Source organism: Thalassophryne amazonica, chromosome 12 (genome assembly GCF_902500255.1).
Source record: "Thalassophryne amazonica chromosome 12, fThaAma1.1, whole genome shotgun sequence".
Lineage (NCBI taxonomy): Eukaryota > Metazoa > Chordata > Actinopteri > Batrachoidiformes > Batrachoididae > Thalassophryne > Thalassophryne amazonica.
In genome coordinates this window covers 68854058-68882054 of record NC_047114.1, presented here as the reverse complement: position 1 = coordinate 68882054, position 27997 = coordinate 68854058, and the positions used below count along the sequence as shown (strand labels likewise).

Here is a 27997-nt window from a genome sequence, read left to right as displayed (position 1 = left end):
CAAAAAAGAAGTATGATTTACTACTTTCTGCTGTAGCACAATCTTGCAGATTCATTGTTTTTTCATTACATCAGTGACTTCATGTCTATGAACCTTTGACATCGAGAGACACCTGGGAAGAGCTTATGGAGTCATAACATTGATAGAGGTGTTTGGTGATGCTGATACCTTTCTAGGAGAATGATGGTCCAGCTCTGTATGGTCTTAGTGGTTTATATCAGCTTGTGAGACTTGGACACAAGCTAGTCGGCTAAGGCAACTACTATGTCCCTTTGCAAGAACTTTCTGTACCACTAGAATGACTTAGTATCACTTGCATTGTGAGGGAATGAGACCTGTGATATGTGGTGTATTTCCCTTGCCATAATTCAGCCAAGGGGAAGCCCATGTTTCACCCGGCTGCAGTGGACAGATGGCTCTTTTTTTTGGTTTTCTGTCTGGGTGGTTGTCATTTAGGACCCAAAATGTATTTGGGGTGTGGTTCAGGCAGAAAAGTCCTTCACCACTGCAATCTGCTAGACCTGACCTATCCTGCTGCAGAAAGCCCAATTTCAGTTATGAAAAATGCAGCTTTTATACAAGCAAAGTTCATAACCCTGCAGTTGTGGCAGACACTGATTCCAACTTCAATGTCTTTGTCTGTGATTATCAATTAAAATTCTCTCCACCTACCTTGATGTCCTGGAATCCCAGGAGCACCTGGAGGACCAGGATCTCCACGATATCCTTTGAGATGTCCAATTACAGGCCCAACAATCTGACAATTAAACCACATGGACCAGTGAGTGACAGATTAAGAAATATATTGAGATGACTAATATATACAAAAATAGGTATTTAAATAGCTCAATCAGTCTAACTTGAATAAAAGCTACACTGTATTAAAATATTCCTGGAATTCATTTGGCATGTCTTATGTCTATAATAAAACAAAGAAATACTATGATGACCACAAAATAAGAAAGCCACGAATAAGATATTTCTTTTGCTTGAAGAGCGGTCTTGCTAAATGTCCAATATTATGAGATAATGCCCTTTATTTGACCTACTGAATGCTTTCTACAATCATAGCATTTAGCATTTCATCAAATAAAATCTAATTTATTTATAAAGCACTTTAAAAACCAGACACAAATTCAATTGCAATTTAATTCAATTTATTTAATTTATATAGCGCCAAATCACAACAAAGTTGCCGTTTCACACAAGTAAGGTCTAACCTTACCAATCCCTAGAGCAAGCACACAGGCAACAGTGGTAAGGAAAAACTCCCTCTGATGATTTGAGGAGGAAACCTCAAGCAGACCAGACTGTGACTCTCTGCCTGGGCCATGCCACTGACACAATTGCCAACGCAAATATACAGGAAATTTTGGGAGTCCATGCTGGTGCAGAAGAAGACATCCATTTCTGGATGGAGCTGTACCTCAAACAGAGAAAACAAACAGAATCAGGCATCAGAAAGACAACAAATACGGTATAATTTGTCAGCATTAAGCAACAAGAAAAACAGAAGAAATACTAAGGTGATTGCCGGCCACTAGCCCTAAGCTTCACTAAAAGACCCAGACTTTAGATGAAGTTGAAGCTGTTATAAAAACATTGTAACATACTACGCCCTATGCTAGCCATACCAAAGGGAAAATAAGTGCGTCTTAAGTCTGGACTTGAAAATGTCCACAGAATCCGACTATAGAGAAATCATTCCACAAAGTCGGTGCATGATAAGAGAAAGCTCTCTGACCTGCAGACTTTTTATTCACCCTAGGAACACAAAGTCATCCTGCACCCTGAGAACGCAGAGCCCGGACCGGTACGTATGGTTTAAGTAGGGAGGTGCTAGTTTGTGAATAATTTTATAGGTTAAGAACAGAACCTTAAAATCTGATCTCACAGGGATAGGAAGCCAGTAAAAAGATGCCAAAATGGTTGTAATGCGGTCAAACTTTTTGGTTCCTGTCAAAAGTCTGGCAGCAGCATTTTGAAACAATTGGAGACCCCTAATGCTGGACTGTGGTAAACCAGAAAATAGAACATTGCAGTAGTCCAATCTAGAAGAGACAAACGCATGAATCAGGGTCTCAGCATCAGCCATAGACAGGATGGGACGAATCTTCGCTATATTTCACAGATGGGAAAAAAGCAGTCCTTGTAATACTGTATCTCTAATGTAAAGGTCAAAGGACAACATAGGATCAAAAATTACCCCAGGGTTCCTCACTTTGTCAGTGTGATGTATGACACACAAGCCTAGGTTAAGCGTTAGCTGGTCAAATTGATGCCGATGTCTCACTGGACCAAGAACCATCATTTCTGTCTTATCAGAGTTTAAAAGTAGGAAATTGCTAGACATCCAGCTTTTCACCGATGCAAGATAATCTTCAAAGGATTTTATGTGGATGACATTACCAGCAGTCGGCATGTATAACTGAGTATCATCAGCATAGCAATGAAAGGTAATTCCAAAATGACATATGTGCTCGAGGGGTGCTATATAAAGAGAGAAAAGCAAATTTCATAGAGTTTGCTTGTGTAATCTCAGCTAGTAGGATGTTCCATAAATTTGGCACCCTATGAGTACAGACACTGTAACTTGTCAATTGTTTCTTTTCCACAGGAACACAAAACAGACCAGTATCTGAAGACTGTAGAACACATACTGGCACATAAGGTTCAACAACTTAATCAAAATAATAAGGGGCATAACCTTTCACTAACTTAAAAACAGAACTTTTGCCTGACAGATATTTGAGAATTCATGTATGATATATAAATGTAAAATTCAATCAGATAGAGGTGCAGCAGAAGAGATTTGCATGAATCTTTTTGTGGATGACATCAATGAAGTTTTTGATACTGCAGAGGACAGGGTGAAAAACTAGATAAAAGTGACAAATCTCACATCTTCACGTGGACCAGGAGGACCCCTGTTTCCCTTTTCACCCTGTAGAAGAATACACAATGGCATAAATTATGCCATCTCTGTAAAAAAGGTAGTTGAGTATTTTGTGGTCTCTTCAGATCACTGACCTGTCCACTGGGTGTTCCTGGATGTCCTGGGTCACCTGTGGGACCAGGGCTTCCCTGCAGATAAACATTGAAAAAGTGTCATACTAACATGTTAAGCATAGACACAGTCTGCAAAATTAGTATTTATTTCATTACTGTTTCAGGGGGAAAAAATAAACATATTGCTCTGCATGCTGCCTATACATGCTGGTGCACAGTACCACAATTCCAGGTTGCCCAGGTTCTCCGTCCTTCCCCGGCCTTCCCTGAAAGAATATGAAGGAGGACACTGGGACAATCAATAATTCCAAAGCAATCAATTAGCCTAATTTAAAGAAGGTCCAGTTTACATTATCAACAGTTTATAGATCAGATTATTAGATGGTTCCAAAAGCAGATAGATAGACACACAGACATGACATATAATTTTTTGTTCTTTTTCCTCTACATTTTAATACAATTAGCAAGCTATGAATGGTTAAATGCTGCATTAGTGCCCTCTGGTGTTCCAAATTTTTCTTTGCCTGTAGCCAAACTGCTGAGGAAAGATGTTCAACAGCAATTTCAGTGTTTTAAAAACAGTTTTGTAAGAAGTGGCTGGTTCAACAGTTCAGTAACAGCAAATATGCATTTTAATAATGTATTTAATTGAAATGCTTCATCAGTAACGTAGGATCAAAGAGAAGGTGTATTACCTCTGGACCTTCCAATCCTTTGTCACCCTTTGCTCCTTTAATGAAGTCACCATAACTAGGTTCTCCCTAGGAGAAGATTGAAGCATGGACAGTAATCAAACTAGTAAAGAATGACTACCACATGTGCAGAAAAAAATTAAAGTATTTTAAAATTTAAGTAAAGGTTAAATTAAATTTAAAAAGTGTTACATTAATGATACAGTAATTGCAAATGGTTCCATTAAAAAAAACAATGTTAACTCAACAGTCATGACCTAGTGTAGTGCTTTGCCGTATCCTCGTCAGCGGTACTGCGGTGTTAAAGCAGCTTAATATATTTAATCTGAATAATCACAAAGCTGATTTAACACGGGAATTGTTAATTCAACCCTCATTTGAAAGGACCATATACACTCAGTGCAGTGTCAGTTTAACACTGTAAAATTGTTTGAAGTTACAAAAAGGACGTTTAAAACTTTGCAAAGGTGGTTCATGATAACGTACTGCTGACAGATCAACACTTACTGGCTCACCCTTGCATCCTTTTTCTCCTACATCTCCTTTGTCTCCTTTTTCACCCTGAACAAAACAAAACAGGCTTTACTATTGTTCCTTGATACCATAACTGTTAGTTTTCTATCAGGATGGCAAATGAGCAATCCGACCTTACGCATAGTGGATTCCATGATCTCACGCCAAGTTTGTGATATCAACACGAAATGTATTACAGTTTTGTGACTGTATCACAAAATTTGGGGTGATGCAGGGGGTGGGGAGTGTTGGAGTTATGGTTAGTATGGTTAGACAGTATGAAATGCTGAAATGTGCCCTATCAGGACCTTCTCAGCCTTTCTTGTATATAAGTAAGGCAAGTAGTGGGACTTCAAGAGTTAAAAAGATTGGGGACCACTGGTCTACTGTACCTTAAACTCAAAGCTGCCAGAGACAAACTCTTTAATACGACCGGGCGGCCCAGGTGGGCCTGTTGGTCCTGCTTTCCCCTATCATACAAAAGGAAGCAACATTAATACAATAAATGCATATAAGCAGATAATAGATGATAAGTGTAACACCATTTTTTCAAATGATATGTAACTTTAGCAGAACAAAGAGGCAACCTTTAGTCCATGAGGTCCAGGAATCCCACTGCTGCCTCCTTGACCCTGTAGAATGAATCAGGACAGATACTTGTGTTAAAACAAACAAGCAAGGAAACAAACAAACACCAAACAAATAAAAAACTTTTTTCTTTTTTTTTCCATTCATACAAGTGGATCTTCACATACAAAACAGCTATGTTACATTTATGTTACCAAAGCATCACCTTTGATCCTGGAGCACCTTGATGGCCAGGAAACCCCTGTTGATAAAGAATGCAGTATAATGCAGTGTACCATCATTTTTTATTGTACGTGAAAAACTCTAATTAATACCACTCACAACAGGCCCCCGTGGTCCCGGATCTCCTGGTAAGCCGGGCTCTCCAGGTAAGCCTGGGACTCCCTGAAATAAAAGCATGTATTTCTCTACATATTGAATCTTTAAAAAAAGAATCTTATCATATTATGCTTTTTGCAGTGGGAGGGAAAATGTATTTAACTGTTGTAGATAATGCTGCATAAAAGTTTATTGTTATAAAGTATAACTACCGGCTGTCCATCTGTCCCAGGAAGTCCCGGTAAACCTGGTGTGGAAATCACTGACAACGGAGAATCACCCTGAAAAATAGAAACACTTAGAAATGGTTAAATTCTATATTCTGAGCATTTGTTAAACTTAACAGCTGCTAAACTTAATAGGTGCGACCTATCAGATGACTACTTTCATCCGTTGGATGTTGTGACCATCAACATGAGTTCTCATCCATTAATTCCTCACCATTTATTGGACAGAATGACTATGAGCAAAAGAACAGGATTCAGCTACTTTGCTATTTCACCTAGAATTTGTCATTTAAAAGGGATTTAGAAGGAATTTATAATATAAAAGGGGAAAATTAGTTACATGCATCCAGTGCTGCTATTTCTGCAGGTGAAACTGGAGATGCATCAGGAAGTGAATCTGGTCTAAAACAGACCCGACTGGACCCAGTACAAAAAACGGGGACAGCTGAAAGATATCACATCACAGCATATAGGTGGATTGTTGCACTTTCTGGTGCAGGGGTGGTGACAAAGTGGTTAGTGGTTATTTGAAAGTGAGGTGCAGACTGGCATGCACTGTTGCCTGAAAAAGTTTGATCTGGATCTGATCCGGATTGTGGATTTTGTGGACATTTGAATTTAATATTGAAAAGCCCATCTGGTGAACGTTTAGGGAATAACCCTGTTGTGTCTGATTTACAGACATACATGCTGGTTATACAGTCGCAAATTGAGCTTTACCGGTGACGCATTAGCGGATCCGGTAAAAAGGAGTTTTACCAGGTAAAACATATTTGCAACTGTATAACAGCATGAACGTCTGCAAATCATCAGACACAAGGGGCTTATTCCCATTCTATTCCAATTCCATCACTTCCATGGTTTATTTTTCTGTAGGTAATTCGGTCGGTGAGGCTTACCATCAAGGCAGCGTCACTCCAACAGCGGTCAGGGCGCGGAGTAATCCATCAAATGTGAAAATCCATCAAATGTAAAACGGTAATTCTGTGTCAGAATCCACATCAATACTTTTGTATGGTAGCTTAAATTCACCCATTTCATTGCCTCGTCGGTACATGTCTTTCTCTCACTCTCAGCTAACAGAGCCAGTATGACATGTGCGTAGCAGCGCACGTGGCCGGTGTTCTGTCAAATTGTGTGTCTCGTCACATAAATCGACAGTTTCGCGTCCTGACAATATTGCGCATGCATGCACAGTTGCACGGATTGCTGGCCTGTCGACAGGAATGACATCTCATCAGAACACTGGTCAGGGCGCGGAGTAATATATCCAAATGTGAAATGGTTTCATATTTTGCCACCGTTACCCCAATATTATACGGTCTGAAATCTCATTCACATAAGGAAAAAAAAAATTAAGAAAAAAATAGTCAACTTTCACTGTTCTTATACTAAACTAGTCAAATATACTAACACTATACACTTATGGTATTAACAACATGACACTCAACCAAACTGACTAAACCAACTGAACTGCAAAACATAACAAATCAACAACACTGTAAAACCAACATGAACCACAATAACACTTAAAAACTCCAAAACCATTAAAAATCTTGCCTAGGGCGCCAAAATAGTTAGGGCCGGTACTGGTCAATGCAGCAAATCCAAGGTGGATCTGCATGTTGATTTGGGACAAGTTTTACACCGGATGCTCTTCCTGACACAGCGCCACAATACATGGAAAAATGTGGCAGAGATGGGGTTTGAACCGGGAACCTTCCGCCCTGAAACGAAACATCCAAACCAAACGTCTTGGTTCACCAGGATCCAGCTGTATCGTCAAAGACTGTAACAGCTGAGCCTTGTCTGTATTTCTAAACTTTCCTGAGAACTATTAACATCTACAAGTTCTGTGTGACACTTCCAGTGTGTATTTTATTACCTTAGGTCCATGGAGACCTGGTGGACCCTGTAAAGTAAAAACAAATTTAAAGCTCATTTTGAACTATACAGTCTTGAATGTCAGGTTCTAACAAACTATATAGAGCAGTGACAAATTAGTCTCATTTTGGGGACTTACTGGTTGACCGCCAATGCCATGGGCTCCAGACAAACCAGGGAATCCATCTTCACCCTAAAAATATGTAAATTACATATTCATGTATTTAATGACAAAACTGTTACATCAAATCCGAAAGGCACTGATAAAAACGGAATAAATAAAAATAAAACGGAAAGGCAGTGATATTGATTAAACTCTTACATCTGTTCCATTACAGCCTGGGGCCCCTGGGGGGCCCGGAGACCCCTGTAAACCTGGAATACCCTGCAGTAGAAGATTAATAGACTTCAAACCGGAGACTAGAATGTAAAAGTACATTTACATATCATAGACTGTTATAGGTTAAGAAGAAAATAAGGCACATCACCGGTAAACCTGGTGACCCTGCAAGTCCTTCCTTACCAGGGGGCCCCTGTAAATAAGATACAGTGTTTCATAAAAGGCAAATTCTTTGCATAGATGGGCAAAAAGGAAAAGTAGGCCAACTAACATGAAATACTTACCAAGTAATAACATACAGCTAGTCATTTCATTTTAGTAAGTAACACAAAAGACACAGCAAAATGTAATCACAAACACCCAAACGGATGCAATAGCCTGGGATATGATCAAAACATACAACCACTTATGTTACCCGTCTGCCTTTTGGCCCCACAGGTCCGTCATGGCCGGTGTCACCCTGTCAACAACACAGTCTTATTAATGCCATAATATGCAAGTCATACAGAAAATGATAATTATTACAGGAGATAAAGAGCCAACAAAGTCAGTGTACCTTAGGCCCAATTGGCCCACCATGACCTTCCGGTCCTGTATAGCCCATTGGCCCTTGGGGACCTGGATCTCCTGGGAAACCTCTGTCTCCCTGTGTTGTTGTGGGAGCAAATAACAATGTAGTTACAAGTGTGGAACAAAAATATTACTAATAATAAACGATCACTCTGTAGTCAATACAGTTAGAAACTATCAATGTTATTATCATCATGGCAATCCTTCAGTGGTGAGGAAGATGGTTGCTTGGTCAATTCCCAGACACGATTTCTGTTAAGCTTCTGCTGGTCAGGATCTTATTCTCTCTAATTCCTCTTACTCCTTTTTTCCTTTGTGTTATTTGTTTGCATTTTTTTTTTTTGTGAAGCCAATAGGCACATTCTTCCCAAGTCTTCCAATCAATGGAGCAGCTTTTGATATTGTGCTTCGGGAGGTCCTTGTAGCATTTCTTCTGCCCTCCTCTGGACCATTTTCTTTCTCTCAGCTGGGAGTAGAAGGGAGAAGATCTGCTTGGGAAGTCAAATGCTAGTCTTTCTACCTGATGCGGAGGGTATTTCTAAGCGCGCTCTCTCTCTCGTACACATTCTGTAGCTAGGCAGTCAGGTCACACTTATACTGCTACAAGCAAGATGTTCATCATCATGGCATACAGCAGCCCATACTCAAGGTTCTTGAAATGGAGCAATATTGCCACCCAGTGGACATTTATTATTAATGCATATACAATAGAATTTCACCAAGAGCTCTAGTATGATTTAAAAAAAAAAAAAGTGACAGTGTTAATGTGCAGCCATGTCTAAAGCTGTTGAACGTTTGCCATCAGCATTTATGATGTGAGGTTGCAAAAGTAAAGCAATTTTGTCCATGGCAACAAACAAACACCGCAGTCTATTGCTGTGGTGTTCTGTCACCAACTGCACAGTGCTGAAATGCAATGCAAGTTTAAGCCCCAACGATATTATCTGATTTCAAAATGAAATAGAAATGAAGGTCACAATGAAAATGAACTCACAAATCCACAATAAGGTAACGAAGAAACACATTCATTCATAAAATAATAATAGCAGCAGCCTTTACAATATGTATTAATTTGCTATGACACAATTATAGCATGTGTTTTAATACAGGGCACTAATTTCTGTTTTTTTTTCAAGTGTGATGAAACACTAGTTTTTCAGTTACTACAGATGTCACAAATTATTAATTACAGTATTTACATTTTATATGTTCATTCATTTAATAATTTTCATACATTAAATTTTCACCCAGCACACTTGTAAACTACAGCAGTTTAAGTTCCTGCATGTCGTCTGCCATAACTGAGATACTCTGCAAAATTAACACTTCCTCATCAACATTTCGGGTTTTTCAGAATGCTTTCTTAAAAACTACATATTTCATATATAATAGGAACATTAATGATGTTGAGAAGATAGATGATCCACTGACCTTGTTGCCTTTCACTCCCTCACAGTGGCACTTCAACTTTCTTCTGCACACACACTGAAAAGAAACAGCTCACTGCTGAAACACTTGCAATACTTTTATGACAATTGCATGAATAGAAAACTGTCCAAAAAGAGATACGACTTTGGCTTCATGATTTTAATCATACATGGATTACTGTAGCGGAGTATTAGTAGACTGAAGGAAAAACCCAAAAGAATATCTAATCAAATATAAGAAACATGTTGGTAATATGGGCCTTCAAGTGTCTGGGGAATCATAAAGGCAGTGGTGGGCACAGATAACCAAAAAATTAACTTTAAAATTAAGATACCTGTAGATGTCTGATAGAGCCACTGGTCTAAACAGGTGGTGTATCATCAATTAAAAGTACATATTTGGATTGTCAAGAATTCACACAAACAGCTATCAAATTTACACCAAAAAAAGTCTGTAATAAAAAATAATCACTCATTGTCATGGTTTGTGGCAACATGTCACAGAAGGTTGAAGGACCCACAGTGAAGACTCGCAGACAGAGGAGTTGAGGTAATAAAAGGCTTTATCAAAAAACAAGCAAGGATACAGTACATGGTTAGGCAGTCAGTGGGGTGGAGGTAACAGGTAATCATGAGGCAGAATCATCATTAAAAACAAGCAAGGGTCAGGTTTGTGGTGTGCCGGAGATCAGAGAAACAAGCAAGGTCAAAAACGAGGCAAACAGGACTGTGACTAAAGGTGCGAGAATGTGAAGGGGTTTCAACAAACTGGCAGGGGACAGAAAGACAGTGAGCGCTTAAATACAGAGTAATTAGGGCATGATGAGAGGCAGGTGCGGGGAATGTGCAGGAAGGAGGTGTGACTGGAAGACACAGAGGCAGGTGCAAGATAGTGTGGTGAGACAAAAGCAAAGCAGACTGAAGCAAGAGGAATAAGAGACAGAAAAACCAACGGTGACTAACAGACTCAACTAAAACGGAACTCGCCACGTGGCTAAAGATTCAAGGGAAATACAACCACTGACTACAGTGAAAGACAAAATGAAAAACAATAAAAAGCAAAGACTAAGATAGAACTCACAAGTGGCAAATAAACAAAAAACAAAACAAACAAACAGATAATACAACATGATAATACAAAACAAACAAATTATTCTACTAATACTATGAAAACATACGCAGGCTGGATGAAAACTAGAACAGAAGAGACGGTGGCTAAAGTGTAAGAGGTAATACAACTAATGATAACAAAATGGCAAAACAAACTACTGGCTAACTACAAAATAAATAATCAACGGAAAACAAAATCAGAGACTGTTTAACACAGATAATGCAAAAAATGATAACACAACAGAAAATAAATGATAAACAGAAAATGCAATCAAAACTAAAGGAACATAACCAGATGATGAAACACTGAAGATAAACAGAAACCCCAAACAGATAATCAGAAACAAAAGCAAGGCACAATGACAAAACCATAACCAGGACCATGAATGGCCGAATCCTGACACTCATTAAACCCATCAAGGATGGAATATTTTTTTCCATTGGACTCTGTTTGCATCTGAGCAGGATATCTCAAAAGGAAGGTAATGGATTTCAATGAAATTTGATGGAGTGGTCAGCCTTTGGTCAAAGAAGAACCCTTTAAATTTTAATGTGATCCAAATAAAATTTGTATTCTCTTATGACTCTCTGTGGTGTGGATCCTGCCTTTGACCCTTGATTCTGATAACAGGATATCAGCAATCAGAATTTAAGATCAGCAATCAGAATAAACGGTCAGCCGACAGGATCAAAGCCACAGTGAAAAGGGTTAAAGTTCAGGAGCAAAATTAAGTGAAAAGTATCACAGATCAGGAACAAAGGTGAGTGACCAGGATCAAAATTGAGTGATCAGGGTCAAGTTTAGTTATCAAAACCAATGATCGGTAATCAGAATCAAAGTGCAGTTATCAGTCCCATTGATCAGAAATCAGAAACCTGATGGGAGTATTGTCATCAGAGAGGCCCCTTCACTGCCCATTTTTAAAGTTTGTTTAAAAACCTGCAGTGAGGAAAATAAGTATTTGAACACCCTGCGATTTTGCAAGTTCTCCCACTTAGAAATCATGGAGGGGTCTGAAATTTTCATGTTAGGTGCATGTCCACTGTGAGAGACATAATTCAAATAAATAAATAAAAATCCGGAAATCACAATGTATGATTTTTTTAAATAATTTATTTGTATGTTACTGCTGCAAATATTTCAACACCTGTGAAAATCAATGTTAATATTTGGTACAGTAGCCTTTGTTTGCAATTACAGAGGTCAAACGTTTCCTGTAGTTTCTCACCAGGTTTGCACACACTGCAGCAGGGATTTTGGCCCATTCCTCCACACAGATCTTCTCTAGATCAGACAGATTACTGGGCTGTCGCTGAGAAACACGGAGTTTGAGCTCCTTCCAAAGATTTTCTATTGGGTTTAGGTCTGGAGACTGGCTAGGCCACTCCAGAACCTTGATATGCTTCTTACAGAGCCACTCCTTGGTTATCCTGGCTGTGTGCTTCGGGTCATTGTCATGTTGGAAGACCCATCCACGACCCATCTTCAATGCTCTAACTGAAGGAAGGAGGTTGTTCGCCAAAATCTTGCAATACATGGCCCCGGTCATCCTCTCCTTAATACAGTGCAGTTGTCCTGTCCCATGTGCAGAAAAACACCCCCAAAGCATGATGCTTCCACCCCCATGCTTCACAGTAGGGATGGTGTTTTTGGGATGGTACTCAGCATTCTTCTTCCTCCAAACACGGCGAGTGGAATTAAGACCAAAAAGTTCTATTTTGGTCTCATCTGACCACATAGCTTTCTCCCATGACTCCTCTGGATCATCCAAATGGTCATGGGCAAACTTAAGTCGACCCTGGACGTGTGCTGATTTAAGCAGGGGAACCTTTCGTGCCATGCATGATTTTAACCCATGACGTCTTAGTGTATTACCCACAGTAACCTTGGAAACAGTGGTGCCAGCTCTCTTCAGGTCATTGACCAGCTCCTCCCGTGTAGTTCTGGGCTGATTCCTCACCTTTCTTAGGATCATTGATACGCCACGAGGTGGGATCTTGCATGGAGCCCCAGTCCGAGGGAGATTGACAGTCATGTTTAGCTTCTTCCATTTTCTAATAATTGCTCCAACAGTTGATCTTTTTTCAACAAGCTGCTTGGCAATTGCCCCGTAGCCCTTTCCAGCCTTGTGAAGGTCTACAATTTTGTTTCTGGTGTCTCTGGACAGCTCTTTGGTCTTAGCCATGTTAGTAGTTGGAGTCTATGTGCAATAAGTGCAATATCATTTCCAGATAATGTGGGACTGTATGAATGTGTGTGTGGGAGTGTTTAATGCATCCATAGGGGGTGGGGTGGTGGTTGTATTGTAATATATCTTGTGCTTAGGACTCCTTTTATAAGCTAAGGTAGCTTCTTGGGAGATCCTTTTCACAAATTTCAAGAAAGCTTCCTCAAATGCATACTTTCTGAAATGTAAATGAAATGTCTTTCTTTGAAATATTTGTAAATAAAATTTGTAAATCTAAATAAATTTGTAAATCTTACTGATTGTGTGGGGTGGACACGCAATCAGCTAACAACCTCAAATAGGTGCTTCTCATTTGGAATAATAAGTGTAGTGGAGGTGGAGTTTTTAGAGGCGGACTAACAGGTCTTTGAGGGCCAGAATTTCTGCTGATTGGCAGGTGTTGAAATACTTATTTGCAGCAGTAACATACAAATAAATTTAAAAAAATCATACATTGTGATTTCCAGATTTGTTTTTTTTTTTTTAGATTATGTCTCTCACAGTGGACATGTACCTAAGATGAAAATTTCAGACCCTTGCACTTGGTTTCCAATCAGGTTGTCTCCTGGTTCTTGGCCATTCTCCTTATACAGCTGGAGTTATGTTAGAAAAGTCAATACAGCATATCTCCATATGTTGTCCTTACTAAATCTCCTGTGGTGACCCCAAGCAAAATGGGAGAAACCCAAAGACATCTCATTGAACAGGAGTCAATGTACAATAAGCGAGAACTGCATTCAAAATTTTATAAGTACGTAGTATGATCATATTATAGCAAAATGATGTTGGATTTACTGTTTTAAAATGTAATTATTTTGTAAATTACAATAGGTTTATTCTGTAAAATTTACAAAATGTTTTGTGAAGTTATTGTTTTACTGTATTGTTTTTTTTATTTTAGTTATTCTGGCAACCCCCCCCCCCCCCCCCATAAAAATAACCGATCAATACAACTTCATGTATTTTGCTTATTTAAATAAAACAACAAACAAACAAAAACTTAATTTCCTTCCATATCCTGGGCACTTAATTTGATCTGACTTCAAAAGGCCCTCCAACATGGCTCACTCAAATGTACACAGTGATGAAAAGAAGTAAACAAACCACAATAAAGTCCATTTCCTCGCCACAGCAGGTTTGCAGATAAGCACAGACAGAACTATTCCAAACAGACCACCGTGTTTAGATACTGGAGTATGCATGGCGGTGACCTTCAAAGCCACATTTTTAAACTTTTGCTGAAAGTGTCGCAGTTTTAGGAGGAAAATTGTTATATTTTAGGGGATGCAGTGCTCAGGTCTATTGCAGGTGCCAGATTGAATTATGCAAAAAAAGAAGACCCCCCACCCCCAAATAAATAAAATCTGCCTTACCCTTTTCTTTGCAGTACTTAGTAGCATCTCAGCACACAGAATCAGAAGAACTATCCACACCGTCCTTCCCATAGCTTCTCATACTCCGGTTACATTAAAAGCCCCGGAGCAGCGTCGTGTTGTACGTCTTCCAATGTGACAAACTTTCACAAACCACACATCTTGCCCCTCTGCTGTGGGCTTCGCTTACGTAAAAGTTGTCCTTTTAGGTTTAAGTTCCATGACAGACAAAACAGAGTAAAGAAGTTGTTTAATCTGACTGTGAGGAGGGAGGTGCTCTGGGTTTACAGAGGCAGACATCCTCCTCTTCATCAAACTCTCAGCTCTCGCAAACAGGGGCATTTTCTGCATTTGTCTTTTACTAATGCAGCAGGAGAAAGAAGATTACTGGTAGTTTGCGTCTCGCTGGAGATTACCCTGTTTAGGATGCAGTAAATGGGCTGCTTTGGGCTTCTGATTTGTGGTGAGTGATGAAAGTTGGTCAGTGTACTGAATGCACTGACAGTCCCTGAGAGAATGTCTTTGAATGGGTTATGTGAGTGAATGCCTTTATGATGTGCAAAGATTTAATGTCAAAGAAATGTAATATTACAGGTGTCCACAGGGGTGCTGCCAGGGATTTTTGGCCCAGTGAAAAGAAATCTTACTTGGCCACCCCTATATTATTTTGACAGTATTATAGAAGCCTCTCAATCATGGGCCCCTAGAATTCTTCTCCTTATTCTCCCCTTTTTGGCACCCCTGGGTGTCCATACAGTTGTGAATTTGGGATTTCTCATTATCATGTGTCCACCACAGGGGGCAGCACTAAGGGAACCCTCAACTGCAAAAAAGATGAGAGTCTTGGTTAGTGTTGTGGTCCTCCTGAGGTGAGTTTCAAAACAACAGCAATAATGAAATACATTCAAGGATGTCTGAACATACAAAAATAACGATGAGTTTTGATTCATGCATTTGTGTCTTTGAAAATTGGCTACTGTAGTGCAACATTTTCTCTTTCACCACCAAATACAGAATGTTGCTTCTTAAGGTCTGACAGGAACTAGGAGATATAATCAGATCACAGCAGTATTGGCTTGTTTCATTCATCCAGTGAAACTGAGAGCACATTTTAAGGCTGTACTGTTGACTGATAAAATTTTAACTAGCTTCTTGTCTTATGGATGTTACTGAGCCTTACATAGCACCCCTTAGATGGTTGTGGCAATTGATAATAGAATGTCCAGTTCTGCTCAAGCCTTGATATGTGTTTTCTACCATTTATATAAAGTCTGCGGTTATAATAATTATTTTTTTTTTACAATTGTTAATTATTTTATTGTTTGTGTTTTTATGTTTGTTCAGTACATTTTCTGAGTGGTAAGAGCAATAATAACAATAATAATGATAATTAACAACAACAACAACAACAGCAACACCAATAATAATAATAATAATTACTTGCCAGAAAACCTCTCACTTCTGAATTATCTGTCTAAATAGAAGCATATTATTTACAGGTGATTGGTTTATGTCATGTTGTACCCTTAATAAGTCATGAACATGTGTTCACAAATTAAGACTAAATATAACCTCTTTGCTTCCTGCACCTTAGTTGGCACTCAGATTGTATTGTATGTAAACAGCAAAGTGGACTTGGAAAAGCACTAAATTCAAATTTATTTTAGACTGGTTGCCAAGACAGCACCCTAACTCATTTTACATTAACTAATAATACTTTGAACAGACAAGCATACAACTCTTCTAAGGTGGCCTATGCGTCATTTAGCATTATGTTGTGTAAATTCAGACCTGGTTATAAACACACTTCTTAACTGTTTACTGAGATATTAACAGGCCTGCATTCTTGCAGTAGGACATGTATAAAAACTGACATCCAATGTCCATATGCATACACATACAGACATATACGCAGTGGCTGTGGTGTCACCTGCAAAACGACGATATTTGAGTAAATAGCATTCTTGTTGCTATCCTCTTCTTTGGGTGGGAATGGTGTTGACTTTCTCTGCACAAACAGCTACACGTTGTAGACCATTCACAGTTTCTCGATGACTCGTGACATCACATGCCATGCTCAAAATACTCAGATTGTTGGTCTGGCATGATCTGGATATCAAATTATTTCCAATGTACAAATCATCTCCCTTCTGCATCATGAGAACATAAATTAAAACATAACTATTCAAGAGTGATTCCTTATATTGAGTTAACTTTACCAATATTTGTCTGATGTGTTACTCAAAAACACCAATGAGTTATTTGATTAAGGGCAAAGAGATATTTATAATTAGAATTAAAACTTTCAGGGAAAAAAATGATCTGTCAAATCAAATAGAAAATTGATGTCTCTGAATAATTTAATCCGAGGGTAGTCTTCTTAACATTGTGTATATTCCCATTGTCCCAGAGCATAACGGTCAAAAATAACATAAATTCATGGTTAAACCTCAGATCTATTTTGCAGGAAGAAACAAGCTGTTATTAATCACACCTTTGTGGATTTCTAGGTTATCCCTCTTCACAGAACACATTTATCAGTGGGGTTTTATTATTATTATTATTATTATTATTATTATTATTGTGTTGATGTTGAAAGGTACTGCACAGGTGTAAATGGCCATTTATAAATGAGTTATAATTTAAATATATGTAATTAATAATTTTTAGGAAGAATATACTTTTGTATATATGCTACAAAAATAGCAGAAATGTGCAGAAAGTGCTTTTGAGTGTATTTTATTGAAAGGAAATAATAAAGTTGAGTTTGTGCAGCAAAGTATTCAGAAAGTGACACTTTTTTATACAAAAACCATCACAATGGAGTTGAAATGAAAGAAGTAAGATGTGTTTGTATGGTAGACTTTCAGGTTTAATTTAACATAATTTAGAATTTATTTCCACTTTTACATATTTGCCCCATTTTCAAAGCCTATAAGTTATTGTACAAAGTAAAATTTAATGATTATTCCCTCCACCAAAAAAGTTGGAGGTTATTTATTTTTTTTTGTTTGGCCCTGTTTGTTTGTCTGTTTAATTGTGAACAGCCTGAAGCCCACACTCTTTCATATATCATTATGAATTTTTTTTTTAACTGAAGATTCATATCCTGACAGGGAAGAACTAATTCAATTTTAAAGATCATAGATCAAAGGTCAAAGTCAGGAAAAATATTTGAAAATGGGAAAAATCCCTATCTTTAAAATTCAATGAATTTTCAAAAATGCATAACTCTGCCAAAAAAGATAAAATTTCTTTCATATTTGAAGGCATTATGTAGGACGGTATTCTTTATTGACTGACTAAGTTTGTTCTGGATCTGATGCAGATTACACATTTTGTGGCCATTTAAGTTTAACACTGAAAACCCCATTTGTATGTGTGTATGTATATTTTACATTATATACATGGCCCAATCACGTTGATATTTGAAAGTGAGGTGCAGTCTGGCACTCACAATCACCTGAAAAAGTTTGATCCAGATCTGATCCAGATTGTGGATTTTGTGGACATTTGAATTTAACACTGAAAAGCCCATTTGGTGTACATTTTGCACTATATCTCTATCAAAACTGCCTCAATTGCCCTCATTTTTCTGTTACAGATTTATTTACACCACCAAAATCAGATGGAGGTTCCAATTTTAAGGCTGTTTGTCTCTTTGATTTAAGTGCCTGAACAAAATACATACACCTGACATTTGGTCACGTCTAATTTAGCTCATGAAAAGTCACTTCTAACAGGACTTTGACCTTGAAAGTGTTTTCCAAGGTAAAATTTTGTGGAATTGGAATCTTGTGTTGGTGGAGGTTTGCGATCTACCAGCGAGGTGCTTTAGTTGTTAGTACAAATCATCACTTTTACAGCCAGTTTGGTTTTTCTTTTTTGCACATCAGGCAATGGATACATGAACATTTTCAAGTTGCCGAATATGTCTTGAACTTAATTTCCACTAATCCTTAAGAAATACAAACAGTATGGTACTGAATGACAAATTTGACTGGAGTTTTTACTGCGGAGATTTAATAAAGCAGGGATCATCAGTGGTCCCTTCAACAGCTTGAATGGTTTAATTTTGGCAAGTCACACCAGCAGGTGATCACATGAATGCATTTCTTCACTCTGCTTAAAGGAGTGCTAATAAGGACGGCCCATTAGTGGAGTGTTTGATTGTTTATGTCACTGTTGTTTTGTAGGTGGATCCTTCCGCTGGTCATTTCTGTGCAACGGCTCGATGCAGTAAGACTTTCTTTTTTTTCCCCATCTGAAAACAGATGTTTAAAATTCTTTTGAATAATGTCTCATAAGCAAACAGTCATTCACCTGTTCTCCATGGTACTGCTGCACACCAGGAACAATTACGCTCAGTACTGCAACACTGCATACTTGTATTATAAGATGCACTTCATTGAAATTGCAACAGTAGGTGCACTAACCAAGATATCTCAAGTATTCAGCACAATATTCATTTGTTGCAGGGCAGCTTCATAGAATGTTCCCTGCTTTTAGCAGGGCAAGCAGAGGATTCAGTTGGTCTGCCTAATTTCCCTACGTTTTGAGAAATTAGTGCATATTCAGATCTCAAATATTGCTGGAGCCTGTTCCAGCAGTTATTGGGCGAGAGGCGGGGTAAACCCCGTATAGGCCTCCAGTCCATCACATGCCTGACATAAATAGACTGGCAAACACTTTTATTTTCCCAACTACGGTCATCAATTTAGTGTCACCATTTCAACTGAGTGGGAGGAATCCAGAGCACATACAAAACCACATATAAAGGACCAGGTAGTGAACTGTGGCTGTTCAAGCTATGAGGCAACTGTAATCACTAAACCACCATGCTGACCTCTATTTGCTCCACTTAAACATTTTTCCTTAAAATCTGCAGTTTCCTTATTATCCCCAGCTGCACGTTCTATCCATTCATTAATTTAACATTTCCCATAATTCTCCTGGCGGCCACCTGCACCTCCCCGTTTGCACCGTGGCACCAGCAGAGTTCCGGCATTTGTTTACATTGTGCCCTGAACTGGAACTCTGCTGAAACTGACCTCTCACGTGAGTCATGGACCGCGAGATTCACAACTGCAAAACAACTAATTAATTAATTCCAGTTTTACTTTTTTGTTCTGTTCTATATTTCTTCCAGTAATTGCCCACATAACAGACATTATGTTCTCCCTGCGGTTACTCGCTTGTTAGCCAATGGTCATATAAAAGCCGTTAAAATGCTACATTGCTTGCATGAAGTAAGACAGTCCAGTCTAACATTTTTTTCATGATACGTCAGAAAATGCGTCACATTTTCAAGATGAATTTTAGTTCACAATTTTTAACACTCCCCTTAACCAGCAGGTGGCAGACATGTCAATGGGATATTATATAAGTTTTAAATTGATCCAGTACATCAAAGTTCGCCATAAACTAAGTTCATCCTCATTGTGTGCTCTTGTTAATGTGGTGAGTTAGAGGATAATAGACATAGTTCTCTTATTTTTGTGATCAAAAACATTGATTTGAATCTCAATTTTAAGGCTGTTCTGTAAATAGTTTTCAAATAAACAATAAATATTGCAACTTCTGATCAAACCATATCAATTTCAGACTGGAAATAATGTACTGATTTAAGTCCCAGCTATTTTGGGTTAACCACACCACCTCTGGTTTAGGCTCCACCCACTCCGAGTACAGATACGGCTACAGATCATTTAGATGGTTGAACAGATACAGATAGTGGTGTACTCGCTCATCCCTAATACTTGCAGATTTTTTGAATTACTGTCGACACAAACTGGCAGAGAAGGATGAACACACTCACTCATCCACTCATCTGCATTTTTGCTGTCCGAGCCTTATGTGCTTACCAGAGCAGGCAGCATTGCTATTGCTGCTTCTGCAGTAGCCAAGAATGCAGTTTAGATCTAACACAAACAATAGTATATCATCAAAAGTTAACTTCAAACCAGTACTTTGTGTGTGGTTTTCCAGATGCGAATGTGCTCCTGTTTGCATTTACGTTTGTATCCAAAGGGAACCTCACATTTAATCGAACTCAAACATGCATTCATTCCTATCAGTACATTCATACTTGATGCATCTGGACCTGTTTGTGTTTGTATATGTTTACTCAACTTGTCCCCAGGTGAAATTTGTGCAGGCTTTTTTTGCAAAGCAGGACTCAAACTAAATTCCACTTGTTCCATAATCAGTCCAGTGCATCATGTATGGCATTATGATAAAGTCAGTTAACGGCTATCTTTGAGCGACAAAAATCATATCACCCTGTCCTGTTATTTCACATTCTCCTATTTCTTATTTTTTGACTTTTACAATGTCATGTTTCAAATTATTTTGCCATCTTTAACCAGTTGTTAAAATTAACCAGTGTAAGGTATTATATGAGATTTTATGGGATTTATTATATGTGTCTTATGGGAAAAAATACGAGTGTTTTCACCAAACCCAACACTTGAACAGGTCTATCAACAGATGTGTGATAGAGCTCCATTCCCATGTATAAACTCATCCAAATATTTAGTAAGTCTGAGGCAAACACTGGAAAATGTTTGAGACACCGACATCTGAGTAGTAAAACTCACAGCACACGAGTACATACATCAGTGGGAATACTTCTAGAGGTATAGGCTCACAGTGTTTTCACCAGGGTCTCAGCACGTTAGGAAGATAACAGGACTGTGTGTGCTCTCCTTTTCAAGGCCAAACAGCTTGTTATGGGAGAAAATTTATTCATCTCTGTGTTTCCAGTGGGAAATGTTAACTCTTACAGCTAATCGGAAATACCCAGACATGGGTGATATGTTCAAACCATCGATTTATCTGATGACCTCTGACCCTTAACTATAATTCCTGCACAGTAAATTTTGCTCTGCCGGGATAACATTTAGTTCCAGTCCAAATAAAGTTAAATATGCTCTTCACAGTGCTAAATCAACTCTATCACAGTATAAAAATCAACTCTATCATGCTGTGAATGACTCTTATTGGAGTTGAAGAACTTGATATGACATGCGGTAGAGTTGATTTCACTCTAGAATAGAGTGTATTTAACTCTATTTGGACTAGGACCAAATGTTATCCCGGCAGAGTGTATTTTACTCTGCAAAATTTACTGTGTGCAGTCAGTCTGTGTTACTCCTGTATGTGTAATAATGATCATTTTCATGAAGCTGTTGGTCTTTTTTTTTACCCCTTAGGGTGAAATTCAGGGCCCATGTGAAGGCAGAAACTGCTCTGTGTATCAGTGTCTTCCTGCTAAAGGTGCATGGGTATGAGCTGCTCTTCTGTTTCGTCTTTCTAGGTTTTTTTTTTTTTTAGCTTCATAATTGTTTTCTATATCTAGGAATGTCCAGTGTCCACTAGATGTCACTAAGATAGTGTTGCAAGCCATTTTAAACGTGAATCTTTTTTTAAATCACTTGATTCAAATGTTTCTTTTTTGGTATTTGTTATTATGAGAGTGTTGTGTGTGTGTGTGTGTGTGTGTGTGTGTGTGTGTGTGTGTGTGTGTGTGTGTGTGTGTGTGTGTGTGTGTGTGTGTGTGTAGTGTGTATGTATGTATATGCGTGTGTATGTATATATGTATATGCGTGTGTATGTATATGTGTGTGTATATATGGTAAAAGGGGTGGGTGTTTATAAGCTTTTGCTTCTGCCTACACCCTTTTGGCCACACCAAAACTGTGAAATTATTTATGAATTTTATGTTTTAAGAGGTTTTTTTGTACAGTATGTGTGTGCCGAATAAACGTATTCATTTATTAGTGTTTCAAAGCATCCAGTCAATTTCAGAAAAAAAAAAAACAGGAATCTCCACTGTCTACTAGATGTTACATGGATAGTGTTTCAAGAATTTTGAAGCAGTGAGCGTTTTTCCTAAGCAATTGTTTCAAATGTTTTTAGTGCTTTAAACCAGTGAATCATTTTCTGTCTATAGAAATCTGAAAAAGTGAATTATTTTCTAATTCAATTGTTTCAAATCTTTTTCATGCTTTCTACTCAATTTAATGAGGATAGTGTTTCAAACATTAAACAGTGAATTGATTCTTATTTCAGTTGTTTCAGATCTTTTTAAGTGTTTCAGAACAGTGAATTATGTTGTGAATCTAGGAATCTCACTGTCTACTAGATGTGACTAGGATAGTGTTTCAAGCATTTTGAAAAATGTGAATCATTTTCTAAATCAGTTATTTCAAATTTTGTTAGTGCTTCAAACCCATGAATCACTTTCTGGCCCTAGAATTACCCACTGTCTACAAGATGTCACTAAGAGTAGGTAACTAAGTGTTTCAAGCATTCTGAAATGGGGAATTGTTTTCTAAATCACTTGCTCACTCATCTTCAACCACTTACTCCAATTAAGGGTCACAGGTTTCAAAACCTTTAAGCGTTTCAATGCAGTGAATCATTTTGAGATCACCAGGATAATTTACAATTATATATGCTGTGTCAGTGCTAGCCACACCAGTGATTTTAGTCTTTCCCTCAGTCACTCAAAGACTACACACAGTCATGTGTGTGTGTATGCATATATGTGTGTGTGTGTGTGTGTGTGTGTTTCCAGGTGATCACAATAATCAAGTATTAAACACCATTTTAAATGACCAAACTGTGTAACTTTGACTTCCAACATCACCCTCTAGCAACATGCACATAGTGTTACAATAACCCTGTGTCACAGGCAATAGGAAAACCCGGGGCACGGTGAATCATAAGACACCCCCCTTATAAATTAGTGCTTTGTTTTTGGATACATTAAGGGTAAACGTAAGTGGCAAGTGAAGTCAGTTTTTCCTAACAAAAGTAAATTTTGTGGATGTCAGTGTCTTTGTATTTATTTCTCACAACAGAGTAAAGGTGGCTCAAAAATTGTTATTAGTTAGCAGACTACCCCGTCCAAATAATGAGCATGTGTTATGTCTTCTCCAGACTATCAGCTATTTGATAACATGACTCGTGTGTCACATGCACCTGGGGCACAGTGAATCGGGCCACAGTTAATCAGTCTAGAAAGTGATTTACTAAGCCCCAGTATCAAGTGAATGACAAATATTACTTGTTGAAGCTTATACATTTATTTTTCTGTGAATTATTTATATAATTTGTGTATATAAACAACTGTTTTCACATTTGAAAAGAAATTATGACAGTTGTATTTATAATAGTTTCTAAAGGATCACCATATAAGACACTCACACATTACATAGCTGGTTTGCTGGATTATAGTTTCTATATGCATCAGCATATATTTAATAATTTCAAGGAAATCTTTATAATCATGTTTTTTCATTATATTCTAAGCTGATTCACTGTATCACTGAATCAAAAATTTTAAAATATATTTTAAACACCTGCAAATTACACTTGAGGAGACATAAATAACACAGCCTCATAAACAATAACTTGCTGTATTAAAGCCACAGTAGAATGATCTAAACCTATGCATAATGTGTTTATGCTGCCACAAAACATTTCTGATCCACTGTGCCCCGGCTTCCCCTACCATTCATTCAGTCATTTTCAGATAACACACTCATGCCTATGGCCAATTTAGTATGCCCAATTCACCTAACCTTTGGAGGAAGTCAAAGTACCTGGAGGGAACTCACACAAACACATGGAGAACATGCCAACTCCACACAGGAAGGACCAGGCCAGATTTGAACCTGTGGTGCTCTTTCTGTGAGGCAGCAGTGCTAACCACTGAGCTGCCCTAGACTGAACCACTCACCCTTCAATATACAAACAGTGAAATAATATTTTGTATTCTGCACTGAATTTAGCATATGGGATAGCTATGATACATGTCCTGAATTCAGATCAGTTTATGGCAGTGAACTCAACTAATACTGCTTGAGCTCAGAAGTGAAGTAGAGAAGGTCCTGATTAGTGCTTGCAGTGGAGACTCCTTGGGAACACAAGGAGCTGTGAGCACATTTTTCTGTGTAGAACTGGAGGAATGGCATCTGCTGTAAATCCAACCATCTCCCACTCCTGCACCTCCTTCATGCTCAGCATCTTCAACATCAAATCACATACGCAAATGATCTGTGCCTATGTTCTCGTACTTTCAGTTTTATCTGCCCCTCTTTAGTTGAGCATCCTACTGTTTTAACAACAAACAAGTATTCATGTCCATACTGTCACTATTCCAGATGCTTTTAACCTGAGGCTTGTCTTTGCAGGGTTCTCCGGGTAAACCAGGGCTTCAAGGTCCCCAGGGACCAGCAGGACCAAGAGGACCTGTAGGTCCTCAAGGAGAGAAAGGCAGCAGGGGATCAGAGGGATTTCAAGGCCCAGCTGGACTGAAAGGAGACCCTGTTAGTGTGACTGTTCTTGAGGATGTGTGACTGATTTAAGCCATTGACAGAAGGGCAATTCCATGTGGCAGAATCTCACAGGTCTTTTTTTTTTTTTTTTAGAAATTTGGGAGAATTGTAAGAGCAAATATTCACTTGTGCAGAAAGAAAGCAATTTCAGTTACAGTATGTGACGTCAGTCACACACTGTCAGTTTTATGCTGTTCTATAAGTATTCTATAAGTACTAAGTAGTATAAGTACTCTCTATATTGTTAGTTCGTAGTGTTGATAACTTCAAAGTTAAGATATTTTGTTTTGTGTTAATGAGACCATTGCAGATCCTGAGATGAAATGAGAAATTGGCTGCCAGCATTACACCTGCATTGGCCCAGAAATCATAAAAATACCAACATAACCTATTATTAAGCTGTCAAATTATAGAATATGGCAATTGACAGTCAAAGTACATTTTTTTATCAGCAGAAATTTGTTTTTTGTAACTTTGGAGTGGAATGACATACTGTAACGTCAGTCACGTTCTACCATATCTCACGGCATGTTGTAATTCAGCAGCACGAAATATACATTAATCTATTGGTTCATGATATTGTCACGAAAAGCACCACATTTTTGTAACTGGAGCACAAATTCATTCTAATACATTCCGTGACAGCGGCATGCAATTAAAACTGAAGTCGGGGGGGGGGGGGGGGGGGGGGGGGGGGGGGGGGTGGGGTGGGGGGGGGTTAGGGTTGGAGTAGGGTTAGTAATAGTGACTTTAAAAAAAAACTGTTACAAAACTTTGTATCATTTCGTGATGGGAGGACGAAAAAAAAAACGTGACTGTCACACACAATTATACAATTATTCAGTTCATGCCTTTGATTATAACATGGCAAAGGTGCAGGCAGAAATGACGCTTGCTTGCAACCTAATATCCAAGAATAATTGTTGTTATCCCTGTACAGTTTGAAGATAAAGTTGCAATAAAGTTTTATGAATTTTAATAGCTGTGTTTTTTTTTGTAACATTAGTCACCGCCAATATATTGAGTAGTACCACAAAGTTGTACTAAACACCAACAAAGATTCCTCCTCCTACCAAATAGACTTGTCCTTATTTGCCTTCCATAAGATAGGAACACTCAGTGGCTGTATGTTTTAAGTCCTGGTCACTTCAAAAGGTGTGCTTCCACTCCGAATGTAATGTCAGTCACCTTTGAATTGTCCAGAAGATAACATATACCTGTAATTAGCAAAAACTAAGGATGAATTACACACATGTGATACTACCATAATTTGTTACATTCTCTTTGACATGCCAGACTCAAAGAGAAAAAGGGAGTGACCATGAATAAAACTGTGTTGCCCAGTGGGGGTGGAAGGAATGACAATGAAGTATGATCAGTGACTGATATTTTTATGTTTCAGGGTGTAGTTGGTGTTCCTGGTTTCTCTGGTGTTGATGGATTACCGGTGAGAATTTAAATTATTTAAAAGGCATGTATTAAATGACGTGTTTCTAAAAACAAACAAGAGACAAATTACACAACAGACTTGTTAATTTACTTAAGGCTGATTATTTTTTTTTTTAACAAAAATGCTTAAATATGCTACTGTATCTGTAGATTCTGAAGATTTTATTAAAAATTTTTTTTTTGTTAAACTAAGATATTGAAAAGTAATGCACCTTAGTGCAGATGCCTTGATATACCTTATATAGTCATTTGGTACTGCATAAATAAACTGAATTAAACTGAATGCAGGAAATCCTGATAATTTTGTAGGTTTATAGTTCAAACAAAATAACAGTCATTAAATATTGAATTCATCATGTTGTTCCTTTAAAACCATGGGAATGTTTAGTCAAAATAACTAAATTTTGAAAGTCAAGGGCAGTCACACAAGTTCTTTATTTTGTTTTGTCTTCAGTGCCTAACCCCATTTAGAATTATATTTTTATATTATATTTATTTTATATTTTATATTTTTCCCTTTTTGGAAAAAAAAACCTCAGGTCAGTAATGTATATTTTCTAATAGTAGACATTTTAAGTAAAACATGACATGGAACATTTTAATGTGTGCATTTATCTAATTTAAGACATAAATACTTGGTTTTACTGTGGATGTGGTGCAGCGAAATGAAGCACAAGACTGTTCTGCCCTCTAGTGGACATGTCGTGGAAGTGTTTTTCCCTTTTTTAAAACAAGGGTTGAAGCAAAAAGGCTTCTTTTCTGCTGAAGCGTTTGTGATTGTATTTAGCAAGTTAATTTTACTTTATTATTGTTATTAAATTTATTTATTCAGAATCAATAGACCATATCATTCTCAATGTAAGTGAGTGAGGTCATAATTTACCTTCAAACACAACAAATTTTATGTCGACATTGGCCAGGGCCACCCAGGAGTGGAAGGTGAGCCTGGTTTGCCAGGAGTTGATGGCTGTAATGGAACAAGGGGCAAAGTGGGACTTCCTGGTCAGCCTGGACTGGATGGCCTCGATGGGCCTCCGGTGAGTAGGCAAGCTCTTTACTCAATGGCAGTTATTTAATCAAAGGTGAGACTTTCAGCATGCATGGATAGGGTGTGAACCTCAATGGCATTGGCCACAACTGCAATCTGATTGGCCACCTGAGTAGCCACCCCATTATTGTAAAGATTAGTCATTACGCCATGTTATTGATCTGGGTTGGGCATCATGCTAGCCGACTCATAAAAAGGTCAGTGTATCACTGTGATGTCAGCTTACAGATCATAGTTCTTATACCCGAATAATTGTGTTGTTCTCAAAGAAGTAAGCTAATGCAATGAATATGCATTCGTTTGTGGGTGCTTGTACTTCATGCCACCCTTGGATAAATAAGTGCCCCCTAGTACCACCCCAGTGAAATAGGTCTGGGCTCACCACTGACCTTCAGCTATCCTTCTTGCTACCCTTGAAAGTAACTTAGAAGTTTCTCAAAAGTTTTGAGTAATGTTAACTGTAAATGATTTGTATTTTAAACAATAACACACAAAACCAACTAATTCTCTATCCTATAGCATAATTTGGTCTTTTAGCACAATTGCATAATTTTGAGGTTTTCGTCCAGTGTCAGTATTCAGAACTGCTGATATGTGAAGTAAGTCCTGTGTCGGCCCTGAGGACCACTGGTGCCAGTGCTTAACCCCAGATTCGAAAACGTGAAGTGGAAGAGAGTGTACGACTTCTCCTGGATGGTACACCTGTCCAGCGTAGGTTACTTCCCAAGCTTTAGGCTCGTACCCTTTTACAGCTTGGTGGACTGAGAGAATGCAGATAAAGTGTGTTGCTCAAGGACACAGACTGGTAGTATGACTGACTTGGAATCTTACTCAGGGCTACATATTGGCAGGCAAAGTTGTTGTCCCACTTATCC

At 38.2% G+C, this 27997-nt stretch overlaps 2 protein-coding genes across 2 annotated transcripts in view; one reads left to right on the top strand and one right to left on the bottom strand.

The window, feature by feature from the left end:
* LOC117521267 (collagen alpha-5(IV) chain-like) overlaps positions 1-14415 on the bottom strand; it is a 43434-nt gene extending 29019 nt beyond the window's left edge. Inside the window, exons 1-12 of the mRNA XM_034182595.1 lie at positions 14280-14415; positions 9573-9626; positions 8128-8217; positions 7987-8031; positions 7720-7764; positions 4607-4684; positions 4209-4262; positions 3705-3770; positions 3231-3275; positions 3031-3084; positions 2903-2944; positions 673-757 (exon numbers count right to left, since the gene is read on the bottom strand). Coding sequence (XP_034038486.1) covers positions 673-757; positions 2903-2944; positions 3031-3084; positions 3231-3275; positions 3705-3770; positions 4209-4262; positions 4607-4684; positions 7720-7764; positions 7987-8031; positions 8128-8217; positions 9573-9626; positions 14280-14351 — 730 coding nt within the window. The 5' untranslated portion in view covers positions 14352-14415. The remainder of the gene's footprint in view (positions 1-672; positions 758-2902; positions 2945-3030; positions 3085-3230; positions 3276-3704; positions 3771-4208; positions 4263-4606; positions 4685-7719; positions 7765-7986; positions 8032-8127; positions 8218-9572; positions 9627-14279) is intronic.
* A 691-nt stretch (positions 14416-15106) lies between these two features.
* LOC117521266 (collagen alpha-4(IV) chain-like) overlaps positions 15107-27997 on the top strand; it is a 63116-nt gene continuing 50225 nt past the window's right edge. The window contains exons 1-6 of the mRNA XM_034182594.1: positions 15107-15148; positions 18476-18518; positions 21494-21565; positions 24482-24616; positions 26028-26072; positions 26995-27111. Coding sequence (XP_034038485.1) covers positions 15114-15148; positions 18476-18518; positions 21494-21565; positions 24482-24616; positions 26028-26072; positions 26995-27111 — 447 coding nt within the window. The 5' untranslated portion in view covers positions 15107-15113. The remainder of the gene's footprint in view (positions 15149-18475; positions 18519-21493; positions 21566-24481; positions 24617-26027; positions 26073-26994; positions 27112-27997) is intronic.